Source organism: Pundamilia nyererei, unplaced genomic scaffold (genome assembly GCF_000239375.1).
Source record: "Pundamilia nyererei isolate P.nyererei 1_Seehausen unplaced genomic scaffold, PunNye1.0 scaffold00259, whole genome shotgun sequence".
Classification (NCBI taxonomy): domain Eukaryota; kingdom Metazoa; phylum Chordata; class Actinopteri; order Cichliformes; family Cichlidae; genus Pundamilia; species Pundamilia nyererei.
The window spans coordinates 347683-369607 of NW_005187660.1; the positions used below are offsets into that span (position 1 = coordinate 347683).

The 21925-nt window shown below is 42.8% G+C and overlaps 1 protein-coding gene across 15 annotated transcripts in view; it reads left to right on the forward strand.

Moving 5' to 3' along the window:
* The window catches only part of nfixb (nuclear factor I/Xb), a 130090-nt gene that overhangs the window by 20037 nt on the left and 88128 nt on the right, over positions 1-21925 (forward strand). For 6 of the 15 annotated variants that reach the window (XM_005749977.1, XM_013915127.1, XM_005749982.1 and 3 more), the window contains one exon: positions 20669-21200. In XM_005749977.1, coding sequence (XP_005750034.1) covers positions 20669-21200 — 532 coding nt within the window. Of the gene's footprint in view, positions 1-19556; positions 19920-19942; positions 20196-20668; positions 21201-21925 lie in introns of those variants that run through there. The other 9 variants (XM_005749974.2, XM_005749985.1, XM_005749975.1 and 6 more) reach the window with 6 other exon arrangements.

Genomic DNA, 21925 nt, shown 5'->3' on the forward strand with positions numbered 1-21925 from the left:
TCAGTTACAGGCCCATCCGCCTCAAAACCCACAAACCCAACAGAGATAAAACACACACACACACGCCCACACACACACACACACACACACACAAATATCACCTCAGGCCTCAAACAAGCAGGTCACTCTGATAAGACATTGTAAAACTCCAAATGAGGGCTTTTTAGCGTGACATGGAATATTTGCATTGAAAGCGCATGACTTAGAGGTTTATGAAGGTTTCTGTGATTATTGTCAGTCAGAAATGTGACTGAGGGCCACCGTGCGTCAGCATGCAGACATTTACTGTCGTTTTTTTGGGTTTTTTTGCAAAGAAAATCAGAGCTCTCTGTGGTGGCAGAGACAAAGACAAGATGAGTCGGGTGCATTTTTGGCAGCAGGGAATATAGATTTGAATTAAGTAGCATGTAGTTTTTATCTCGAGCTGCATGCAGAGAGAGGCAGAACCAACTGCGTCTCATTCAATATCAGCACAGCTGTCCCAGCATCCGTGGAGAATGGATTCCTACTGCTATTGCCATGGGAGGCTCCAGCCAAGAAGAATGGGAGGATATCCAGTGTGTGCGCTTGTGTTTTAAAAGGAAGGCGAGGAGTGAGAGGGGCGAGGAATATGCTGGTGTGTCTGTGTGCACACATGTCTGTATGCGTGTGTATGTTTGCGTGATTTTTGCATGTGTGTGTCATGTTGTCTCCACCCGCCTCACTTTTCCTACGCTCATGTCACCTCTGGCATGGATTAGTCTCTGGCACAACCCTGGCAGTGCCGGCGGCCCCAGTGCGGTTCTGTGGTCGCCGATATGTTGTGCCGTTGCCATGGCTACTGAACACACACACACACGGGTGCTAAATTACATAATTGAGCTAGAATATACAGAGGAACACAAAATACTTAGTGTACAATGTGAGCAGAGAAAAGGGAAAAGGGAAAACCACCGAGACAAAGTGTTCCTTTACCAGAATATGAACCGAGAGCTCAAAGCTGACATGCGTTGGTGAATATCTAAGAGCTTTGTCATAGCTTAACACATCGGTACAGCGTGTTCTTCCCTTGATTTTGAGTCATAAATCTACATAAGAGTGCTGCCATTATGCGGATGTTTGGAACAACAGGCAGTTGAGGGAAAGGTGTTTGTGGTGGCACACACGTGCATGTGTGTGCGCACGCGTGTGTGTGTGTGTCTGTAAAAGCCAAAAATGTCTGTTTGATAGGGGTGTGGCAGGTTGAGTTTACACAAATGCATCATTCACATAATTCCTCAAGTTCATCTCATTGTCCTCGTCCTGAGCTGTAGATTGGCCCAACTGGATCGTCGGTGCGCTACGAATTTAAAATCTTTGAATTGGAAAAGTAGCAAACACCAAATATCCCCCAACCAGGATTATCAGTAACCCTTACTCCATTGAGTTGCATATTAACCCAGAATTAGCATCCATTCGAGCTGCGGTGTTGTACACTTAGGGATGCATATTGTGCCAAAAGTAGAACATGTTGCTTGTGATGATAGATGGCTGTCTCTACCTGTTTCAGTCATTGGTAGAATCAATATTTCAAAGATGAATGTGGTACCTTAGTTTAGGTTTTGAAACATCCTTGCCACCTTTGACAGATTTGTCAGCAAAAGAAATAATAATAATAATGGATTGGATTTATATAGCGCTTTTCAAGGCACCCAAAGCGCTTTACAATGCCACTATTCATTCATACACTGGTGGAGGCAGCTACGGTTGTAGCCACAGCTGCCCTGGGACAGACTGACAGAAGCGAGGCTGCCATAACGCGCCATTGGCCCCTCTGGCCATCACCAGTACCAGTAGGCGGTAGGGTAAAGTGTCTTGCCCAAGGACACAACGACCAGGACAGAAAGCCCGGGGATCGAACCGGCGACCTTCCGGTTACAGATGTGCTTCCCAACCCAGCCACGGTCGGTGGTCTCTATTAAAAAAAAAGCTTATTTTTTGTCTTATTAGACTGATCCATTATGGGGGGAGGGCAAAAAAATTGCAAAAACAGAGTGCTAATTAAATTGTCAAGCATTTGATTAAAATTTTACTTGATGTGAGGAAAATATTCAGCAGAGCCAACCTCTTTATTCCAATAAAACCCAATATGCAGCGCAACTGTGTTTTGGCCTCAGGACGAGCAGATGTTTAAACCTTGGACCTCTAACGGCTTGAAAAGGTTCAAGATCTGAACTCTCATGAAGAACTGAGGCATAATTTTAATTTGCATAGCAGCTTTAGTGTATTTATTGGTTGCTATCGCTCAGCTGTTAATTCATAATTGCATATCAGTTTGACAACAGTGCGTGACATGGTTATGTCGAAGCAACAAAAGAAGTCCAGTAGACAAAACTGTCACTGCTATAAAAGGTTTTAGTCAATAAAGTCGTGATGCAGATTGTGAAATGAAAAATGTTGTACATTTCTCAGTGTTTAGTTAGTTTTGTCTCGTGTTTAGAGCCACCGACGGCCGACTCAGAAACGTTTCTAAGCGTGCTTTGTTCTTGTGTTGAGTAAATTTGAACGACTGCCAGTATCAACACACGGCGCGAACGTTGACAGTAATTCATTCTCTGCTCTTTCTTTTTAATCAACAGCATTTCCGTGAAAAGACAAGCCGAGTGATATTGAAGTTCTTTTGTGCCCCACAAAATAGAAACTAAAGGCCAAAACCCACGAGTGGGGCGAAACAGCCGCTGCATCAGTCTGTCACAAGTCAACAGGAATAGATAGAGATTTGTTTTGCGGATCATTGACAGCCCACTCAAGGTCACTTCAGTGTGGGCAATCTGGGCATGTTGTTTGGCCTGTCCTGCCTGTCTGTCTGACCTACATCTCACTGCTCTGGCTAAATATATACAGTAGACCCCTCATTACAAAGCTTCCAGATTAATCTGGATGAAATCTGAGCACCGTTCTCCCCCGCCGTGTCTGACTGCAGTCTCTCTTCACAGACTTCCACAGGCTGACTTTCTATCTCACCCAGTCTCTCAGACAATAATATTCAAAAACTAAAGAAATAAATGAAGCTGGCAGATGAAGGCTTTCATACAAATGTGGCACACACTTATGCGTTATCATCTTGTAAATAAGATAAAAGCCACAAAGGCTTCTGCTTGTTCAGAAACAAACGTCTACACGTACAGTACATCATTTCTGCAAATTCAGTCCTAATGTTGGCTATATACGCTATGTTTTGCTGGGCTTCAAGCCTGAAGCACCTGCACATACTTAATTCCACAAGACACAGGTGTGCATTCTTTCAGAAAAAAATCACACCCATCACGACTCTGTTGTTGCAATAGACCGTTTACTGTATTTAATTAACCACAGTATTTAAAAGTAGTCACACAGTCCTGTGAAATGAACTCCAGTACCCTTTTAGTGACACCTCCCCCCGGCCTAGACATGTTTATTTAGAAACGCATTTAATACTGCTGATTTTATAAAAGGGGATGTTACTGCTTTAATTTTGATAAAGAAGCAAAATATCAGTCATAATCCATCTTTTTTGGCTAATTTATCCAGTTTATTTTTGGCTAGCTATACGCTTTAGCTAACAAGTCCAGTCATTTTTCTAATGGTTTTAGCTAATTGTTGTTTACTGCTACTAAATAAAATATCAAAGAGTTTTGGTCTGGAGAATCGAGCATTGAAAAGACTTTATTAACATTAACATATGAAATATTAAAAACCCGTATTCAGATGTCACTCAGTTACCAGTTGCTTTAAGCTAACAGTTTTAGCTCCTTTAGCAACAACGTTCAGTTAACTGAACTGTCTGTCGCTACACCTGAATATTGACCCATTACAACTGCTATTTTTTTCATGTTAAGCTATTTAAAAATATTTGTAAATAATTTTTAGTTTTCTGTTTCAACCCTCTACACATTATTTTAGCTAAAGGTTAAGTGTTCATTACGTTTAACTAATTGTTTAAAATTCTCTCTCACACCCATTGCTCTTATGCATTGTCAAGAGTCACACATAGTCACAGCTAACTCAGTAAATTGATATAAACAGCATTTCTATTGCTTCAAATTAATTGAGCGTTTCTAAATTCTTTCCACGTACCTTCTGGCAATAGCAGAAACACCCCCTGGGGCACTCTACCATATATATGGGAAGGCACCAAAACACATTTTTCGCTGTTGATCTTCAGTGCGTGTGTGTGTGTGTTCTACCCATCCTTGTATCACTAGGCTAAAGAGACATCTCTGCACACCTGGTAGAGCCTGGAGAGGTAATAATAATTTGGATAATTTGGATACAAAGACTTCATCAGGCCACAGTTAATTAGGAAGCGGTGGCGGTGTCTGGGATGGAATGACATCACGTGGTTATGATGTCATGGCATTAATCATCTTTTCACCACTTCTTTAGTTCCCCTTTGAGTAGAGGAGGGATAATGGGGCGCTGATTGGCTCGTTGATTTTACCTCATATTTCCCGAGGCTTTCTTTTACAATCACACCGCATTACCTCATGCTGTAGGGAGGGAAGTGATCGAGGGCTGGCTATGCTGATCCATAGACCATGCAGGACTGCGAGCCCAACACTGATTATGTCCCGGGCTTTAACGTTACATCAACATTTCAGATGTACTTTTTTCTCTTCCAGGAACATGGCTTAAAGATTGTGACTGGGCTTACAAGGCATTTATTGGGTTAATGTTGGAGGGAAAATCTTTTCCTGTCTTGGGGGTGGGTGGAGGAACGTTGACGCTGGGAGGCTTATGAACCCGCAAGTCAAACAGTAATGAAAACAGTTGTGACCTGATTTCAAGAGGCGGGGAAAAGACAGTGTAGAAGGGGGAATGAGCATTTTAAGATATAGACAAAAGGCTGCAGAAAATATCTGGGGCTACTTTCTTTCTTTCTTTTCCTTTTCTTGCTTTCTTTCTTACTCACTCGCTCCCCTTCGTGTCTTCCTGCTACCTTCCCTCTCTTTTTGTCTGTGTATCTAATTCGGCCACCCCGTCCAGCAAGGAATAGCTGTCACCCTGGGGAACAAAGCGCTAGAGCTTGCTCTTCAGAGCAGGAAGTTGGCTTGGGGCCAAGGGTGGAAAATCTATACCCGGTTGCATAATATAACATATCTTTACCTCAGATGAACTCTGAGGAGGCCTGGCAGCTGTGAGCAAACAGAGCTGGAGGGCGGGAGTTTGTGTGTTATTAACTGACTCTGTTTGTGTGGAAGTGTCTGTGTATGTGTCGGGTATGAGTGCACGCTCTATGCTTCTTGTAACTTGCGTTTGCTGGCCGGCGCTGCAGGCCCAAGGCTGTTTCAGACCCCCTTGACAGTGGAGTCGAGTACAGTAGAGTCAAATAAGTTGAAATAAGTGAGGAGTAGAGTAAAGTTGAGTAGAGGAGTCCGAGGCCAAGGAGGGCTCAGGGTTAGATTCAAACACAACTCTGCGGCTTCTACTTTTGGCTCAGGGAGCCAGTAACTACCATCCCTACTCCAGCTGCAGCATACTCTGGGAGGGAATTCAGATATAAACTTTCTGCTCTGTTTAGGCTCAGAGAAATAGCTTCAGGATTAGTGTGTGTTACATGGAAAGTTGTATATTTGACTGGAAAATTCAGCGCAGGATGCGGATTTCATGTCACTGCTAAAATATAAAACACAGATGGGCCAGATTTAACTTTACTCTGCGAGTTCACGGACGTTCCCCGCTCGTCTAACTCTCATCATGACAGCTTGTGAATTCGCTTCCATGGTGCATTCATCCCACTGCCTTCCCTTTATTAAGACGTCACTCTGGTCTAGGTATTATCTCTAAAGGAGGCGTTTGGAGAAACAGTAGCGTGTGTGGAGGGGACAAGGAGCGAAATGTCCTGATAGCATTGGGCTGTCTAACGTGTCAAGCTTCTGTCAGTCCCTCTGCAAAGCCCAGTGAAACTTAAAGCCGGCCTCATTACAGTCATCATCTGGAATAAAGTGCAATCATCACCGCCACCTGTGGAAAGCTGCGGTGGAGAAAAGACTCTCACAGGCCTTATAGACCGGTCTGCTGGACTCGCGTATCAGTTCACAAACACATTTTATATCATTGGTGTTATTTTTCCCCCCCACTTCCATCTGCACACCTGAACACAAATATATCAAGCCAGAGTTAGGTCTCATATGGGGACCACAAATTGACTGTATATTGCCGCCAGGCTGTGGAGATTTATGATGAAAGTGAATAGGGATGGTGTGGGCGGGGATGCAGAGGTGCATATTATGGCGCCTTTTTTTTTCTTCTGTTTTGGAAGAGCTGATGGTCTTGAGAATAGTATAGAGGAGTACAACAACAGCAGAGCTATTTTCATTTTAGGAAGATTATAGAAAGAAATTCAGCACAAAGAGAAAAGAGGGGGAAACGGGCGCGAATGAAAGAGGCCATAGTCTGTGTATTGTAAATACAGTAGACTGGGGAGCATTCCATATCCTTTTATTTTTTTTCTACCAGCATGATTTGTTTGATTTACTCTCTATCAATCAGCGGAGGATGTATTTAAACAGACTTGAAGTATATTTGAGAAAGCCTCTTTATAGCTGTGGCTGTTTGTATTCTCCTTTTACTTTCCTTGGAAGCAGACCGTGATTAAAACAGACGATACAGGCGTATTGTGTTTCCTAGGGGATTGGAAGGAATGCAAATGCATCATAACCATATTATACTAGTTAGGAGTGCTTTGTGTTGCCAAGCCTCTGGATACAGGAGAGAGTAGACACAGTTACTCTAAAGAGTCCCGAATGCCACAAGTGCAACAAAAGGAGAGGATATTTGACACTGCTGGACCATATTTGACATTTCATCGTATACACACGGCGCTAAAAGCCTGCGCCGCATAAAAATACAAAACTTAACGCAGGAAGCCCCCCCAAAAAAAGTTCTGCCGTGTATATATGTGCGTGGAGCGCCGCAGAATCCATTTGGCATTTTTGTTGTGAGGGAAGCATGCTGCTGGTGGGACTTTGGCCTGCACAATCCCTTCTCTGTTAAAACAATGCGGCAGTTGTCCTCACTAACCTAATTACTCTCTCCAGGGGGAGAAAGGCAACAGCACCAAATCCCATAGTTAGGAGCTCTGATCTGGGCCCTGCTGTAAGAAAAGGCCTCATTCATTTCCCTCCCTCCGTCAGCCACACATGCACAGGCTCACACAAACACTTTCTATTTTTCACGGCGATTGGATTCAGCCTGAAAGAAGCTAATGGTTCGCTAATACGCCCCGATATTTCTTTTGATATGTGTATTTTTTGTGTCGTTGTAACAGTTAATTACATCATTCTGATAATAAAGAATTTGCATGTAACATTCATGTCATGATATGAGCTTTGTGTTAGCCCTGCGAGGTGTAAGGTGACCCTAACCATATCAGAACATGTTTTTTCTCTTAATTTGTTCCCATGAGCGTTGGGAATCAAAGAAAAAATAATAATAATTGTAACTGACTTGCATAAAAAATTACATTTTGATATTTTTTTGTTTTTGCTATTCTCTAAAACAGGGTTAGGGCCATCGCTGACCATCCTAACCTAGCCAATGAAAAATGCATTAGCAGGAAATGTTGTTTATATATTAATGATGTAGCTTTGACCCAATGTCAAACAGGAGAAGTCCAGTGGTTTACTTTGAAATGCTCTCAGTTATAGAAATGACTAAAACCAGCTAAGATCCCAACACATAACCATATAAGACAGTAATATGAAAAAGAAAACCCCACAAAGTCAAACCCCGTTTTTATATCAGTGCTGATTTTTCTTTACATGCTAAAATCCAGAAAGCTACTTTTGCACGATACAATCAGAAGTGTGAAGGATGCACCTTTATACCATGTAACATGTTGACATTTCAAACAGTTTGCAGATATACCTTATACAGCCAAACACAAGTTGTCAGTTCATTAGACACTTGATATATATTGAGGACTATATATCTAAAAGAAATAGCTGAGATATCACCTTTTAATGTTTATTAATGTAGAGGTTTTTCTACAGCCCATATTTATATTATTCCAGCTGTGTAATACCACAATATCATATGTAGTATCTGTATATAAACTGTCCCTCACAGCTTTGTTTAGGTTATTACACCCTTGCCAAAGACAGAAAGAAGCTTAGCTTCATTATATTGATGGTGCGTTCATCGGTGTTTGTTGTCAAAGTCATTTGTGGGAAGTAACCTTAAATATTGGCACAAACCTCGCTTTTCTTGTTCCACATCTATCCTTTGTTTTGTCTTTCTCACCCTCCCTAATCGCTCGTCTTTCATCACTGCATTGGCACCACATTAGGCTTCTTTAAAACTTTATTACAGCAGCTTCAGACGAGGAAGTCCGCATAGCAAGAAGGAAAATGGGCATTTGTGTTGGTGTGTGTGTGTAGTGGCATTCGCTAAGAAAAGGAAAGGGTGTTAAAACCTTAATTCTCCCTCAACCAACCTGTTTGGGTTTTGTTTATTTGTCGCTTCTCTCTCAGGAAGATTAGAAAAGCCATTGTGTTGAGGCTTGGGAAATAAGGCTTCTAAGTTTATATTTGGAGATTGTTGCGGTGCTGCGTTGTTGGTTTAGACTGTTGGGGTTTAGACGTCTTTGTTTGTTTATATGGAAAAAGGAAAATTTTTACTGAGATCGAGATTTCTCTTGCAGGGGAGACCTGCACACTTACAAAAGCATCACGAAAAATGTAGATTATTGACCAGCATATATTTGCATTTTTTAATTAAATGGTTTTATTTACTGTATGACTGTGTCTTTGGAGCATGCTTAGAATAACAAGCTCAACAGACCGCATGTCCTGGTATTCTCAGGGCGTATAAGGAGACAGTAATGTTTGTGTATACATGCATGTGTGTGTGTGTGTGTGTGTCTGGCTGTGCAGTGTTTGTCTTAGGTCCCAGCTCCTTTCCTGTGGTGTGTGTGGGCTTGAATCGGTCCAGCCTGTGTGGACCCTGCGCCCTGTTTGTGCGACTCACCCTACGGCACAAACGGAAGCTCTGCTTTAACAGCATGATCGGGGCTCTTCCTGCAGCCTCCAGCCCGCTTTATTAAACCTATGGCTGTCCTTTTATGCTCCCTTTTTTCAGTCACTGTTAGCGCTTTGCATCTTTCCAACTAATCTATTAACCTTTGCGGTTCATATAGCCTCTATGCCAACTTGTGAAGCTGCCCTGTCAGTGGCAGCCATGATTGACCTTCTCCTCAGTCACATATTTAACCCTTTCTTCATCGTTCACTGAGCAGACCCTGAAATGGGTTTTCTGCTTCTTTTATAAATGTGAACCCAACTTGATCTTTTCAGTTAGATATACTGCGCAGCCCTCGCTGAGTATGTTTCCACAAACCTTTTAATGAATGGAAATGCAATGCGAAAAGCGGCGACTAATTGCTGGAAATAGATCCCCTATTCTTTCATTCTAATTTCTTTTTTCTTTTGCCCTCCTGGTCTTTGTATTTATTGTGTTCTTTTAGCCAGGAGATGTCCTCCTTTATCAGGGCTCGTGCAGACACAAACAACCACACCTCTGTCAAATATTCGCCCCCGGTTGGTGCTTTTTGTCCACAGAGGGCACAAAGCAAAGTACGGGCCTACAAGCTCTGCAGTGAGCTTTACTCTTCATATGGGATCCATACATGCAGGACCTCAATTATTAACTTACGGTCAAGGCTCAAGCTCGGCGATTTGGATTATTACAAGTTAAAGATAATAAAGAATATATAGACAGGAGGCTTTGGGGGGTGCACACAGAAGTGGTGGGTGAGACAGTGGGGGTTGTGAGTTAGGGATGGCAGCAAAGCATTTGCATAAAGGGCAGGGCATCATGCCCAATGGTGGAAAAGGTTGGCATCACGCCTTTCAGACTGGCAGAGAGGGAAGACTGGAGAGAGAGAGAGAGAGAGAGAAAGAGAAGGGGGGTTGTAGTCAATAGTGCATCCCTTGTTCAGAAAGAGGAGGTCCCTAGCTGTTGGCAGGAGAGCAGGCTAAATCTCTGGTTTGATTGTGTGCTAGATTGCCCCTTTATTTGTCTGATTGCAAAGCGTTCAACACTGCATTAGTAGTGGGCTTTACTTTCCTGGAGCCTTTATTCAGGAGGGAGTTTTTCTGTCTTGGCCTGTTCTGCGATTGTCACTCCACATATGTCTCAGAGTTTGGATTGTGTGCAATCATCAGGCAGTTTGGGAAAGTTTCTGACCTGTCTGTTTTATCAAGCCTCTGCTCTTTATCCGCAAGCCTCCCGCTAAGGTTAACGACAGTGTTGATTTAACTCGATGCCATATTCAGATGTGATTTCGAAGATAAATACAGACCGGAAGACAACTGCAGAGAGGCAGGCAGCGGCTTCTGCCTGTCTGTATGTGTACGTCTCTTACCTTCTGCTTCTCAGAGCCACAACACTGCTGCTCCCTTCATGCCGTCTGTGGTTCTGGCGATCTGAAGGCAGCACGAAGTGAAAGGGACAACTATGTAGTGCAAGCATGTTATTTCTATCCCTGAGTTCCATAAGTGATGTGTATAGAGTCTGAGCTTTCTCCACATCGCGCACAGCCTGCGGTCATTATGACCGCTAAGAGTGTGATGCCTGCAAACTCACTGTGACCATAAACCTCAATAAGCCTTTTCATTAGGCATCTGTGGGAGCTAATTAGCACTAGTCATGGGAAGTTACTGTCTACGTGAGTAAATTGATTTTTCCTTAAATTTACGCTTTGATCAAAGACAGTCAACTAGAATTTTGGCTTTCATTTTGTCAGAAAAATCTGAGGAAATTCAGTTAATGTTGGTATGAAGTGTAGACGTATGGTCAGCGTTAAGAAGTTTTAGTGCAAGGTAAATTATTCCAAACATACACTGTGCGACAAGCAGAGAGCTCAGCATTTCCACGAGGCTGAACTTGTAGACAGAAAGATGCACAAGAATAATCCCTTTAGTGAGGTGGCACGGACAGCCATAACAAGCTGCGCCGCCTAAGAAAGAGCACCGTGCGACAAATAAAAATGTCCCTTTACAGGTAAAATCATAGTTAATTACAAATGAATGTGTTTTTATGTTAAAAAAGATCTAAATTTACTGGCTTGATATTATTTCATTGTGAAAAATATTTCTTTGTAAAATGTAAGCAACATGCAAATAACTCAGTAATCACTTGCTTTCAACAATCACTACATAGATTTATATAGTGTTAAAAAAATCATTATTTACAAAGTATCCATGTGTTCAAGCAGCAAAACATTGATACAATTCAAACAAATACATTTTTACTGTGTGCTTCGTGTGGAAACATAGTTTCATATTTTAGAATAGATTTCTATTACTTAATGTAACTGTTTGAGGTGTGTTGTGTTACCTAATGGCCAAATCTAGAGGTATTTGTATTTCCATTGCATGTTACTTACACAATTTTACACCACTAGATTACAAAGAGGAATAACTGGCTCCATTTAACATTCTTCACTATTAAAAAAACGAATTTTGTCTGTAATTTTACTTTGTTCTCCAAATATAAATAACAAGTTTACTAAATATAAACATATTTTAATAGCAAGCCAGTTACAATTACTTCTTCTACTATCCTAGTCACTTTCTGCATAGAACAGTGTGACATGAGTCTCCCACACTCTTGGTACACAAGAAAATAAAAATAAAAAAAGTAAAATTCCCCTTGTTTCAAATAAAAACTTGTAAAAATGAAGCTTTACATTATAAGCCTTCATTTCCAGACAGTACACATTTAGCTGCACACTGACCAGTTATTCATACACATCCACAACAATAATACAGTGTCGGTATACTTCTGTATATAAACACGTATACAGTTCATGTAATTACTACAACAATACTTATTCAGCTTCATCTTTACAGGTCACAATGGTAAAGTTCTGTTTGTATATTTTAGCGTTAATAATACAATATGTAAAAGTTAAGTTAGAGTTCTTGTAATTAGTAAATATTAATGATAATAGGTTAACAAGATTTTAATTACATGACTTTTAATTTATTTTCTATAATTATGTAATAAAGCTTTTAGGAGGCTGTGTTCCCCTATCATTTGACAGAATATGGGAATAAAGTCTCTTAATAGCTGCCATTAACAAAGGAAATGTTAAAGGCCTCACATCCTGTTCCATATATTTATTTCATTGTTGGTTTAAAGCAGACTTAAAATTATGAAATTATCCTGTAAAGCTATTTAGAGGTGGCAAAGCTGTGAAAGCAGGTTATTTTACAGAATCAGAATTATAATGGACTATTCTAATATGTTACATGATAAAAATCTGACACCAGCCGAAGGCGTAATCAGCCCTTGTGCATGCTTGTAAATCCACGCGAACCCAAACATTGTGCACCTGGTGCAGGGAGGGCGGGACTCCAAACTTTAGAGGAGCATTTTCCGAACATCGCAAACACCAGAAATTGTGGTGTCGGCTTCAGAAAATTCAGATGATGTTTAAATTCTCCTCCGGTGCGAGAGCGCGACGAGTTTACCTTCAAACGGGCAACAAACAGCGGAGCCTCGGTTTGAAAACACAATCGTGTTGTTTCAGCTCACTTTCTTCTCCCAGCAGTGTGTGAAAGGCTGACTTTGGCATTTCACACTCATGTCTTTGAAAAGAGGAGTAAAGCCCTACAGCTTTGCTAGGCGGCAAGTTAACACATGAACCTGAAGATCCTTTTCATTTCGGGCAGTGTTGAAATTTTAATTCCAAATACTAAAAGGGATCTTTTCATGAGAGGGGTTATGGTGTAACATCCCTCCGCTTTAAGCCTATTGATAAATCGGTCTGCTTGTAATTCTCTGTGATGTGTGTCAACCAGACTGTCTAGATCAAAGATAATGTGGTGTATGGCGATGGCTACGAGCGCCTGGCTGCTTATAGACTGTTCAAATGACATGATATCTCACTTCTAGCCTGCTCATCAAAAATGTATCACTTTCCATCAAACCAAAATAGGAATGTGGGATCAAAGAGAATGAATTTGCTAAATGCATTTCTTTGTTGCAGGCCAGGCACAACGTGTTTACCGATTACTGAGCTGGTTTTTACCAGGGTAGGAAATTAACACTCGCCACCAGCCAAATGCTGCTAAAAGCTGGCTGTGGTTTGTAAGTTTGTCTCCACTACCAGCCACTTTGGCAGCTTTTTTATTTGGATCTTGGGGAAATTGTGAGAATTAGTTGGTGGTGTTTTTTTTTCTCTTTTTTTTAACAAGAGGTGAGGCAAAAACAACAAAAAGAAGGCATAATGTCTTAGTCTGGTCAGTAGTATCACCGTCACTGGCTGCAGTGTGAGCAGCAGTAGTCTGTTGGCTCGCACAGTGAGAAAACACTCAGTCATGGCTGTAGTGGTGGTGCTGAGTCGGCCTGTCCCGGCATGGTTAGTCACTCACGCACACGTGTTAGTGAGATGCAGGGCGGTTTCTTCATCCAGCATTCTTTCTAGGCAGGGGAAAGGGTTTTGGAGCATGCGATTGCATGTGCATTAATGCATGCCTGGAGCTCCAGGCTGCAGAGATGTCATGGTTTCAAAGGTGAGTCCAGAGTGTGACATCGCCACAATCCACATGTTACCGAGCAGGCCGATGCGACATGCACGTATGTTGCAGATCGGAGTGCATTACCCCACTCCTCTGTCCTCGCTCAGTGATACTGACGTCTTCATCCAAGTACATCTGCACGCCTCTACTTGTGTTATACCACCTCGAGCGGGAACAAATATTGTTTTATAAACTCTCTGCTGAGAATCAGAAACAAAATAGCCTCAAGTCATCAGCTTCAACACTTACAGATGAGGTGTGTTTAGTTGTGCTCTTCGTGTGTATTCACATTCAGTCTGCGCTGCACAGTTTCACTTAAAAAGTTGAGTGTTCGTGTTAACGCCAACGCTCCAAAGGGCCCAGGACCATTTTGGAGTGCAATCCGGGTGAGCGGAGCAGCTCTTTGTGGGGACTGGAATGTGCCGTGCGTGCCTCTTCTTCTCTTCAGCCCCTCTTCCACCTCACCCCGCCCCACCCCGGGCACGTTAGCACGCAGCCACCACAAATTGCTTGCAGATTTTTCACACATAGTAACGTGCTGGTTTGTAAACTCAGATAAGTGCAACCAATGCACGGCGTGAGCTCCATGGATCTCTACGCATCACTCGCTTGCTAAAGAAACAGAGTAAAGGGTGCTCCGAGATACCCCCCCCCCCTTTTTTTTAATGTTACCCTGAGCCAGGAATGATTACCGTGGATGATAACAGCAGAGGGTCATGCAGTGGGCCGATTCATTACAGTATAGACCATCAGCCAAAGGATGGCATACTTTGTGGCATCAGGGGAAACAGTTTCTTCACACTTTAGCACCAATCTGTGAAATTTTAAAATGCAGCTAGAATACTCCAAGTGCTTTCCTCCTTCTCGAAATGTACACCTGACTGCCTCATCCGCACTCTCACAGGCCTCTAACATTTTTGCACTCTAAAATAAATGACTGAATCTCCTCTGCGTCCCTCATAACCCTTTTCTCCTCCAACACCTTCCTCACACCCTGGCTCTCTGTCAGCCAGGGGTCAGTGGGGGAACCGGTGTCAGGCTTCGTCCGGGTCAGGGACACTCAGGTGGTCAGGAGAGGATGCAGCCGAGCCCCGCCAGCCCAGAGCTTCCCCTTAATGAAGGGGCCAGGCAGCTGGAAGGCCCTCGGGTTGTGCACACTACTGGCTTAATTGGCCTAATGAGATGCAGTGAGGCCTCCGCGAGGTCAGGTGCCACATGATGGGAGGACCTGCTGCTGGGTTCAGAAAGAGTTTTACTATCATGGGTTTTGTGGGTCTTATGTGAAAGTTACCTGATGTAGACAAGTCATTGTCGTATTCTGGGCATGGCAAACACTTTTGTTTGTTAAACAAAATTCAAGCCAGAGATTTATCATAACAAAAAAAAATGCAAAAGAAAAGAAAAAAAGAAAAGCATTTCATTGTGCCAGAGTTTTGATTATTTGGCTGTAGGATCTGGACTTTAGAGCAAAAGCTCACTTTCACCGCCATCATTTCTTGGAAAAGTTGGATGGCTAAAATCACAAACTGACACTTCTAATCGCCGTGTTACTTTTAATTGCATGCATTCAACCTGTTTTTGTTTAAGGACAGGAAAAAAAGAATTGTGAATACGCGAGACGGCCTTCAGCTTCTTGGTTGATTGAGTCTTGATTTATCCTTTTTTTATGGCAACCACATACAAAGACACAAATACTCAGAAATTATGTATTGAGGTGCTGACGGTGACTGAAAAATGCCAAAAAGCAAAAAAAGCAAAACTAATTTAGTTTTAGATTAGATTCGACTAAATTAAATAGAATAGTGACATTATATTTAGTATGTTTTTGTCAATAATGTTTTAATTATTAATGAATGAAAAAAATATAATAAGATATCAATTATCTTAAAATGATGGACTCCTCCATTGTTTATTCAAACGGAGCTTAAAATGCAAAGGAGCACTAATGAATCCAACTCTGGGATGTTTTTCACAGTTAAGAGCCTTTTCTGTCCTTGCTGAAAGAGTTAATCTGAAGTTGGCAGCCAACTCCTCTCAGTCTCTGTCAGACGTGCGGAGAATTGGAAAAATAAAGGACTTAAAAATCATTTCTTTTGTCTTGTCATAGGCAGCGTTCAGCTGTGGCTTTTATGTGGACGATTAGACTATTTTTTAATTTTTTTTTATTTCAGTTTGAATAAAAAGCCGAAACCTTCGCGATTGAAACTGTGATCTCTGATTTATAAATACAAATTGCTTTAATTTAGGGTTATCGACTCTGAGTGGGCCAAGTGTTTATTTTTATATACGATAACTGCGGGAGGGAAAAAAGCAAATTTAAAGATTTAAGGGGGAAATGCGTTAATGTCGCGAAACCTGAACTGAATTCCATATGCTGAACCGCGTCCCGGGTCATTCAGAGCCGTGCTGGCACTGCATCTGCTTGACAGGCTACATTTGAAATACATATCTGGGTGTTTCAGGGTCTCCTCTCTCGGTATTAATTGACGTCGGGGTTTCAGTAACGGTGTAGCACAAATGTGTAGCTTGCGGGGGATGTGCCAGGCCGTCTCCAGATTTTCTATTTTTTTTAATTTACATGTTTTTTCCTGCCAGGGTCCGTCAACGATATCGGCACTGTTTTATTTATTTATTTAAACATTTGTATTTTAAGTTCCCTTTTATGGCAGAGAAGAAGAAGAAGAAAAAATAAGTGGTAGCAGAAGAAGAAGAAAGTGATGGCGCAGCTTTAATTGCTTTGGCTCTTATTATTGGGGCCTGGGTGGTTTTGAGCCAGAGAAAACGGTGGTTAGAAAATAAGCCGTGCCGTTTACTGGGTAGATATCGGTGTGTTTATGAAACTCGCTGTGGGATAGTTTGTCCCTTTAACAGGCATTTGTTTGGTCACAGCAGCGGTTTTTTCCGGGGTCTTTTAAGGGGACGGTTATTTGAGGTGAAACGACGCAAACTGGTACGTTTGAAGCAGAGCATGTATTTCGTATTCATATTTTTTTTAATTATTATTATTAGTAATAATTAATAAATAAAGTAATAATAATAATATCACTGAGTAAACCCCGTCACCTCCGACTGCTAATTGATAATAGGCTAATAATTAAAGCTAAAGGCCACGCGCATGTGGTCCTAATTTAATTCCCGGGTAAGAAGATTAACCCCGAGACACTTTCCATGATGGCTTTATGCCGCCTCGATAGACCTAAATAACCATATAGATTCTTCCAACACAGCAACATGAAGATTACACAATATAGGCGTAGTGTGGAGCAGCAGATAGTGCAGACATGCAAATGGGAGGCACGGGGTTGCCCCCCCCTTTCAAAATCTGGGACTTTAGAAAATTCTGCAGTTTTCTTCCTGAAAAATAAATATGCACAACATAAATATGTTTTTTTTTTCTTCTACTTCTTCAGCAAGTGAAAGGCAAACAGCATAGCGAAGACAAAATGACTTAAAACTCCTTGTAGTCAAATTTCACTGACATTTGAATGGTGGTTTATTTGCATTTTGGCAAGGTCACCCAGAAAACCTTAATTCCCACTGAAAAGCAGACACACTGGAAAATACATTCAAGTGTCAGTTATCTCCTCCTGCTACACTAAGTTTGTGCAGGTGGTGATGGATGCAAATATATCTTGACAGTGATGCCAAACACAGTCATACTCCACGGTGAGGTTCTTTTGTTACGTTATCCAGCGATATATCAAACTTTTGGCTGATTGGAGATAAATGTGGAGGTGTGCCGTCCTTCGCTGTGTTAGCAGATGATGGGTGAGCGTCAGTGTTTCATTACGGGCTCTCATTGCTGTGTGGAGGATGTTCAGCCTTGACAGAATGGTGCGATTGTATGACCTTTGACAGTCTGCGGGCCTCTTCTCATGAAATCATCATTTAAAGACTTGCTAGAACTTAAAGTTGACTAACCGTGGTCTTTTCTTCAATGCTTGTCTTGTAACAGAGGAATATATCAATTTAAATAATTGCTGAAGGCACCCGTTTAAAGCTGTAACTATCAATTGTTTCCGTTTGATTTTGTCTGTTAAAGCCAGAAACTGTCAAAAAATGACCATTAGAAATACTCGAATTTCTACTGCTTGTGCTTCCCAACCTTACACACTGAGAATTGCTCATTTCAGTCATATATGACAACGGAAACCATCCAGTTCCTAATATTAAATAGATGAACCCAGGCATGTTTTAGTTCTTGTTCTTTACATTTTTGACTCCATCTGAATGTGGCGTCATTTTATTGCATGAGATCTGGAGTCCTGATCCTCTGCTCTTGGTCTGTGATTCAGCAGCACTTGCACCTTCCCACTATCTGTCTGCTGAGCAGGTGCAGCCCTGACTGACACTCGTTCAGAGCTGGAACTAGTGATTATTTCCATTTATTTCCATTTAGTCTGTTAGATGCCGAAAGCTTGTCTAATGTTAGTTTAATATCATTTGTGATAAATGTATCAATACCCCAATTTTTTTGCAAAGCTTAGACCCGAAAGTGTTTGGCAGTTTTGCTTCAAGGTGGCTGTTTCCAGATAATTTCCCATGAATTTATCAGCAGATATTTTCAACTCTACATGCATTCTTCGTCCTTGCTGACTCCATGTGGTGCAGGTCTCCTGATGCTATGTTTCAGGTTTATTGCACTGGTCAGTGATTCAGCACCACCACCTTCAGCTGCCTGCCAAGCAGATGTAGCCCTGAACGACATGCTTTACGATGAGGCAACACGGCAGTCATCTCCGCTCCGATACCGAACTGCAGAAACCTCCCAGGGCGGGGGTGTTCGGGGATACGTACGGAGCCGATTCGGGCTCTGGGATTTCGTCCTCATGCTAGCTGTGCTGCTTAAAAACAGAAAACAAACAAAAACAGCTGAGGCAAATTCTGGTTCCTCTCCTACCTTCACCCCCACACCCCACCCACCCCTTTAAATTCTGTAACAATTTCTGTATCTGTGCCTCTAAATCATCTCGTCATTCATTTTGCGAGTGTGCAGCGAGAGGAGGAGTGTGGCTGCCCGGGTTTGTTTCTCCCTCTTTGTTTGCTGTGGTAAACCCATGAGCAGCTGCCGGTGGTGGGGTCTGGAGGGATTCTGAAGCTGTGTGTCCTCTCTCTCGCTTTGCCATCCTCTGCCAAGGTGGCATTATGCGAGCAGAGAAAGGGGCAGAGAGAGGGAGCGGGAGACACAGAGGAGGTGAGGGCGGTGGGGTGAGAGGGAGACGAAGCAGTGGCGGCCATAGTAAAGATGGAGGCAGGCTGAGGGCTGTGGGGATTGGTGCAGGAGAAGGCTTGCTCCCCTGAACTTTGCCTCCGTGTCAGAGAGGAACTTGTCGATTTGGCAGATTGTGCAGCGTCGGACATGGCTGCGCGCTCCCTTACACTCCCACCTGCTCCCCCCACCCCCTCCTCACTCTCTCTCTCTCTCATTGCCACTACCCCCCCTCCCCTCCCTCCCCCCTTCCCACCCTCTCTCCTCTTTCTCTTTTCCCTCCCTTTCAGCTCTTGAAGCTAACGCATTGGCTGGGCTACAGGCATCTTGTTGCCAAATAGGTGGGCCCTACTCGTGTTGGCAAAGGCTCAAGCAATGGTTAGGGAAAGAACGCGGAGAGGACGAGAGACGGCGAGCGAGAAAGAGAAAGAGAGAGAGTTGGAGAGAAAAGGGGAAAAAAGAAGCAGCACTCGGCTTTGCCAGCGGTCGTATGCGCTCATCCAACATTGATTCGGCTCTCTGTTTTTTTTCCTCCCTATTCTGTGCTCTGCTCTCCCTGGCCCCCCCATCTGTGTGTGTGTTTGCGAGAGAGTGTGTGTGCATGCGCGCGCTCGTGCCGGGCCCGGGATCAGAACAGACACCACCACCAATTAGATTTTGCCAAGGATTTTTTTTTCCTCCGAGATTTTTAAAAAAAATTTGGAACTCACAAAGGACTGTTGAATTTTTGTTCTTTTTTTCGAATACATTTATTCTCGCTGTTAAAGTCTTTTTCTAATCATTTTTTCTAACATTTACATTTTTACCTGTTTATTATTTGTTTTGCTCCAACTTTTTGTCCGTCCTTTTTTGTGTCATTTTTGGCTTTTGTCTCAAGAACTGCTGGCTAGCGTCCTACTGCAGGACTCCCTAAAATCTTTTTTGGTGTGTGTGTGTTTTTAAACTTGAGCCCACTGTTTGTGCTCAGCAGCGTGTTCTGCAAATTTAAAAAAATTATAACCCTCCCCACCCACCCCAAGTTTTTTTTCTTTTCTTTTTTTCATCTGCTAATTCTCCACACCCTGCCAAAACCAGCGCTTGCTTTACATTGGGGAGCGCGGGAGGAAAGAGAGAAAAAAAACTGGTGCAGGAGATTTTTTTTCACTTTAAACGCTGTGCCAAATTTATGATGAGAGTGCAAAATGGTAACTACCAGGCCGTCTGTCTTCCTCTAGCAGTGTGGTTTTCTGTGGTGATTTCTGTCTGCTTTCAGTTTGTTGTGGAAATGTGAGTCTGGTTGGAGCTCCCTTTGCATGGTAGCGCAGATAGGAAATGGTATGGCTGATCTTTTAGCGGCACATTTCAACAGTGGTCTAGTGGCGGCAAAGCTTGGCGGTGGTGAGCGACCGGTGTGTGGCAACCCTGGCACAGGAACGCTGTGGCGAGATCTGGGCTTTGTTGCCCAGAGATATGTAGTGAAGGTATTATGGTACAGCAGAATAACTTCTCTTTTTACAGCAGGAAAAGCGGGAGTGCAACTTGGCTCAGTTTTTCATCTGAATTCGTGAACTGTCGTCTTTTCTTTATTGTCTTGAACGTTTTATTTTTGAAATACTTTGTGTTATACCTTTGCATGCTATTGTAAGGATGATTTTTCCTGGTTTTCCTGCATGCTTTATTTTTATTTGAGTCTGAATGTTGGAAATGAGAAATAATTTTAACATTTTAATGGCAGTTATTTGAATAGCTTTTTGATTTGAATTTAAATTAATTGATAATCATCAGAATTTTCATTATTCCAACAACATGTTTAGTATTATTAAACATTTTGGCATTTTCATTAAAAGTTTTAAAAAACCTCTAATTTTACAACTTAAAAAAAAAAAGAAAAGGCATTTAAAAAAAATAATTTTTTTACAGCCTCCTAACGCCGCATCTTTTTCTCTCTCATCAGGATGAATTTCATCCCTTCATTGAGGCCCTTCTCCCCCATGTCCGTGCCTTCTCCTACACCTGGTTCAACCTGCAGGCCCGTAAACGCAAGTACTTCAAGAAGCACGAAAAGAGGATGACCAAGGATGAGGAGCGCGCGGTGAAGGATGAGCTGCTTGGGGAGAAGCCAGAGATCAAGCAGAAGTGGGCCTCGCGCCTGCTGGCCAAGCTCCGCAAGGACATCCGGCCTGAGTTCCGCGAGGACTTTGTGCTCACCATCACGGGGAAGAAGCCCCCCTGCTGCGTGCTGTCCAACCCCGACCAGAAGGGCAAGATCCGCCGCATCGACTGCCTCCGCCAGGCCGACAAGGTGTGGAGGCTGGACCTGGTGATGGTCATCCTGTTTAAGGGCAGCCCCCTGGAGAGCACGGACGGCGAGCGTCTGGTCAAGTCACCCCAGTGCTCCAACCACGGCCTGTGTGTCCAGCCACACCACATTGGGGTGACGGTCAAGGAGCTGGATCTCTACCTGGCCTACTTCGTCCACACACCAGGTATGTGGTACCTGTAGAAGAACCGTTTTTCCCACCGTTTATGTGGTTGTTATACACACACATACACACAGGTCATGTGTTTTGTCACACACTCTTTGGCATGTAAGTCACAGATTAGACCCTGCCCTCCACTATGTACCAAGCTGATCTAGTGCCAGGCTTTGATAAACCCAGTCAGCACTGAGATAAAGACCACGTCTTGATATTTAAAGTCTGCAGCGGATAGTCCTAAAAAAAGTTTTCCTCTCAATGTTTCTATCTGGTTTAAAGAGATTCAGAGAATCTGACAGTCAGGCTTAAAACCTGTGTTTACCTAGAGATATGTTTGCATTGGTACATTTGTTCAAGTATTTGTGCGCAAATTTGTCTAAATCCAAATGTGCATGTTTTTCAGTGCCATCTGTAAACAAAAGCATCTGCAAACCTGTTTATCTGTGTGTGCACGCATGTGCACACGTGTGCGCGCACGACAGGCAGTTTGTCATGTGTCTGTAATCCATGTGTGTTGTGAGGTTGTTGTGTATCAGTAGCAGTGTGGTGTTTTTGTGGGTTTCTTTTGTGTGTGTGTGTGGTGGTCTGGAGAGCGCAGTGACAGCTGGCCCAGTCCCAGGTAGTTTAGGAGGCAGAGAGAGAGTCAGCCTGTCTGCAGCCTCAGCCTAACGCCACACACACACACACACACACACACACACACACACACACACACACACACACACACACACACA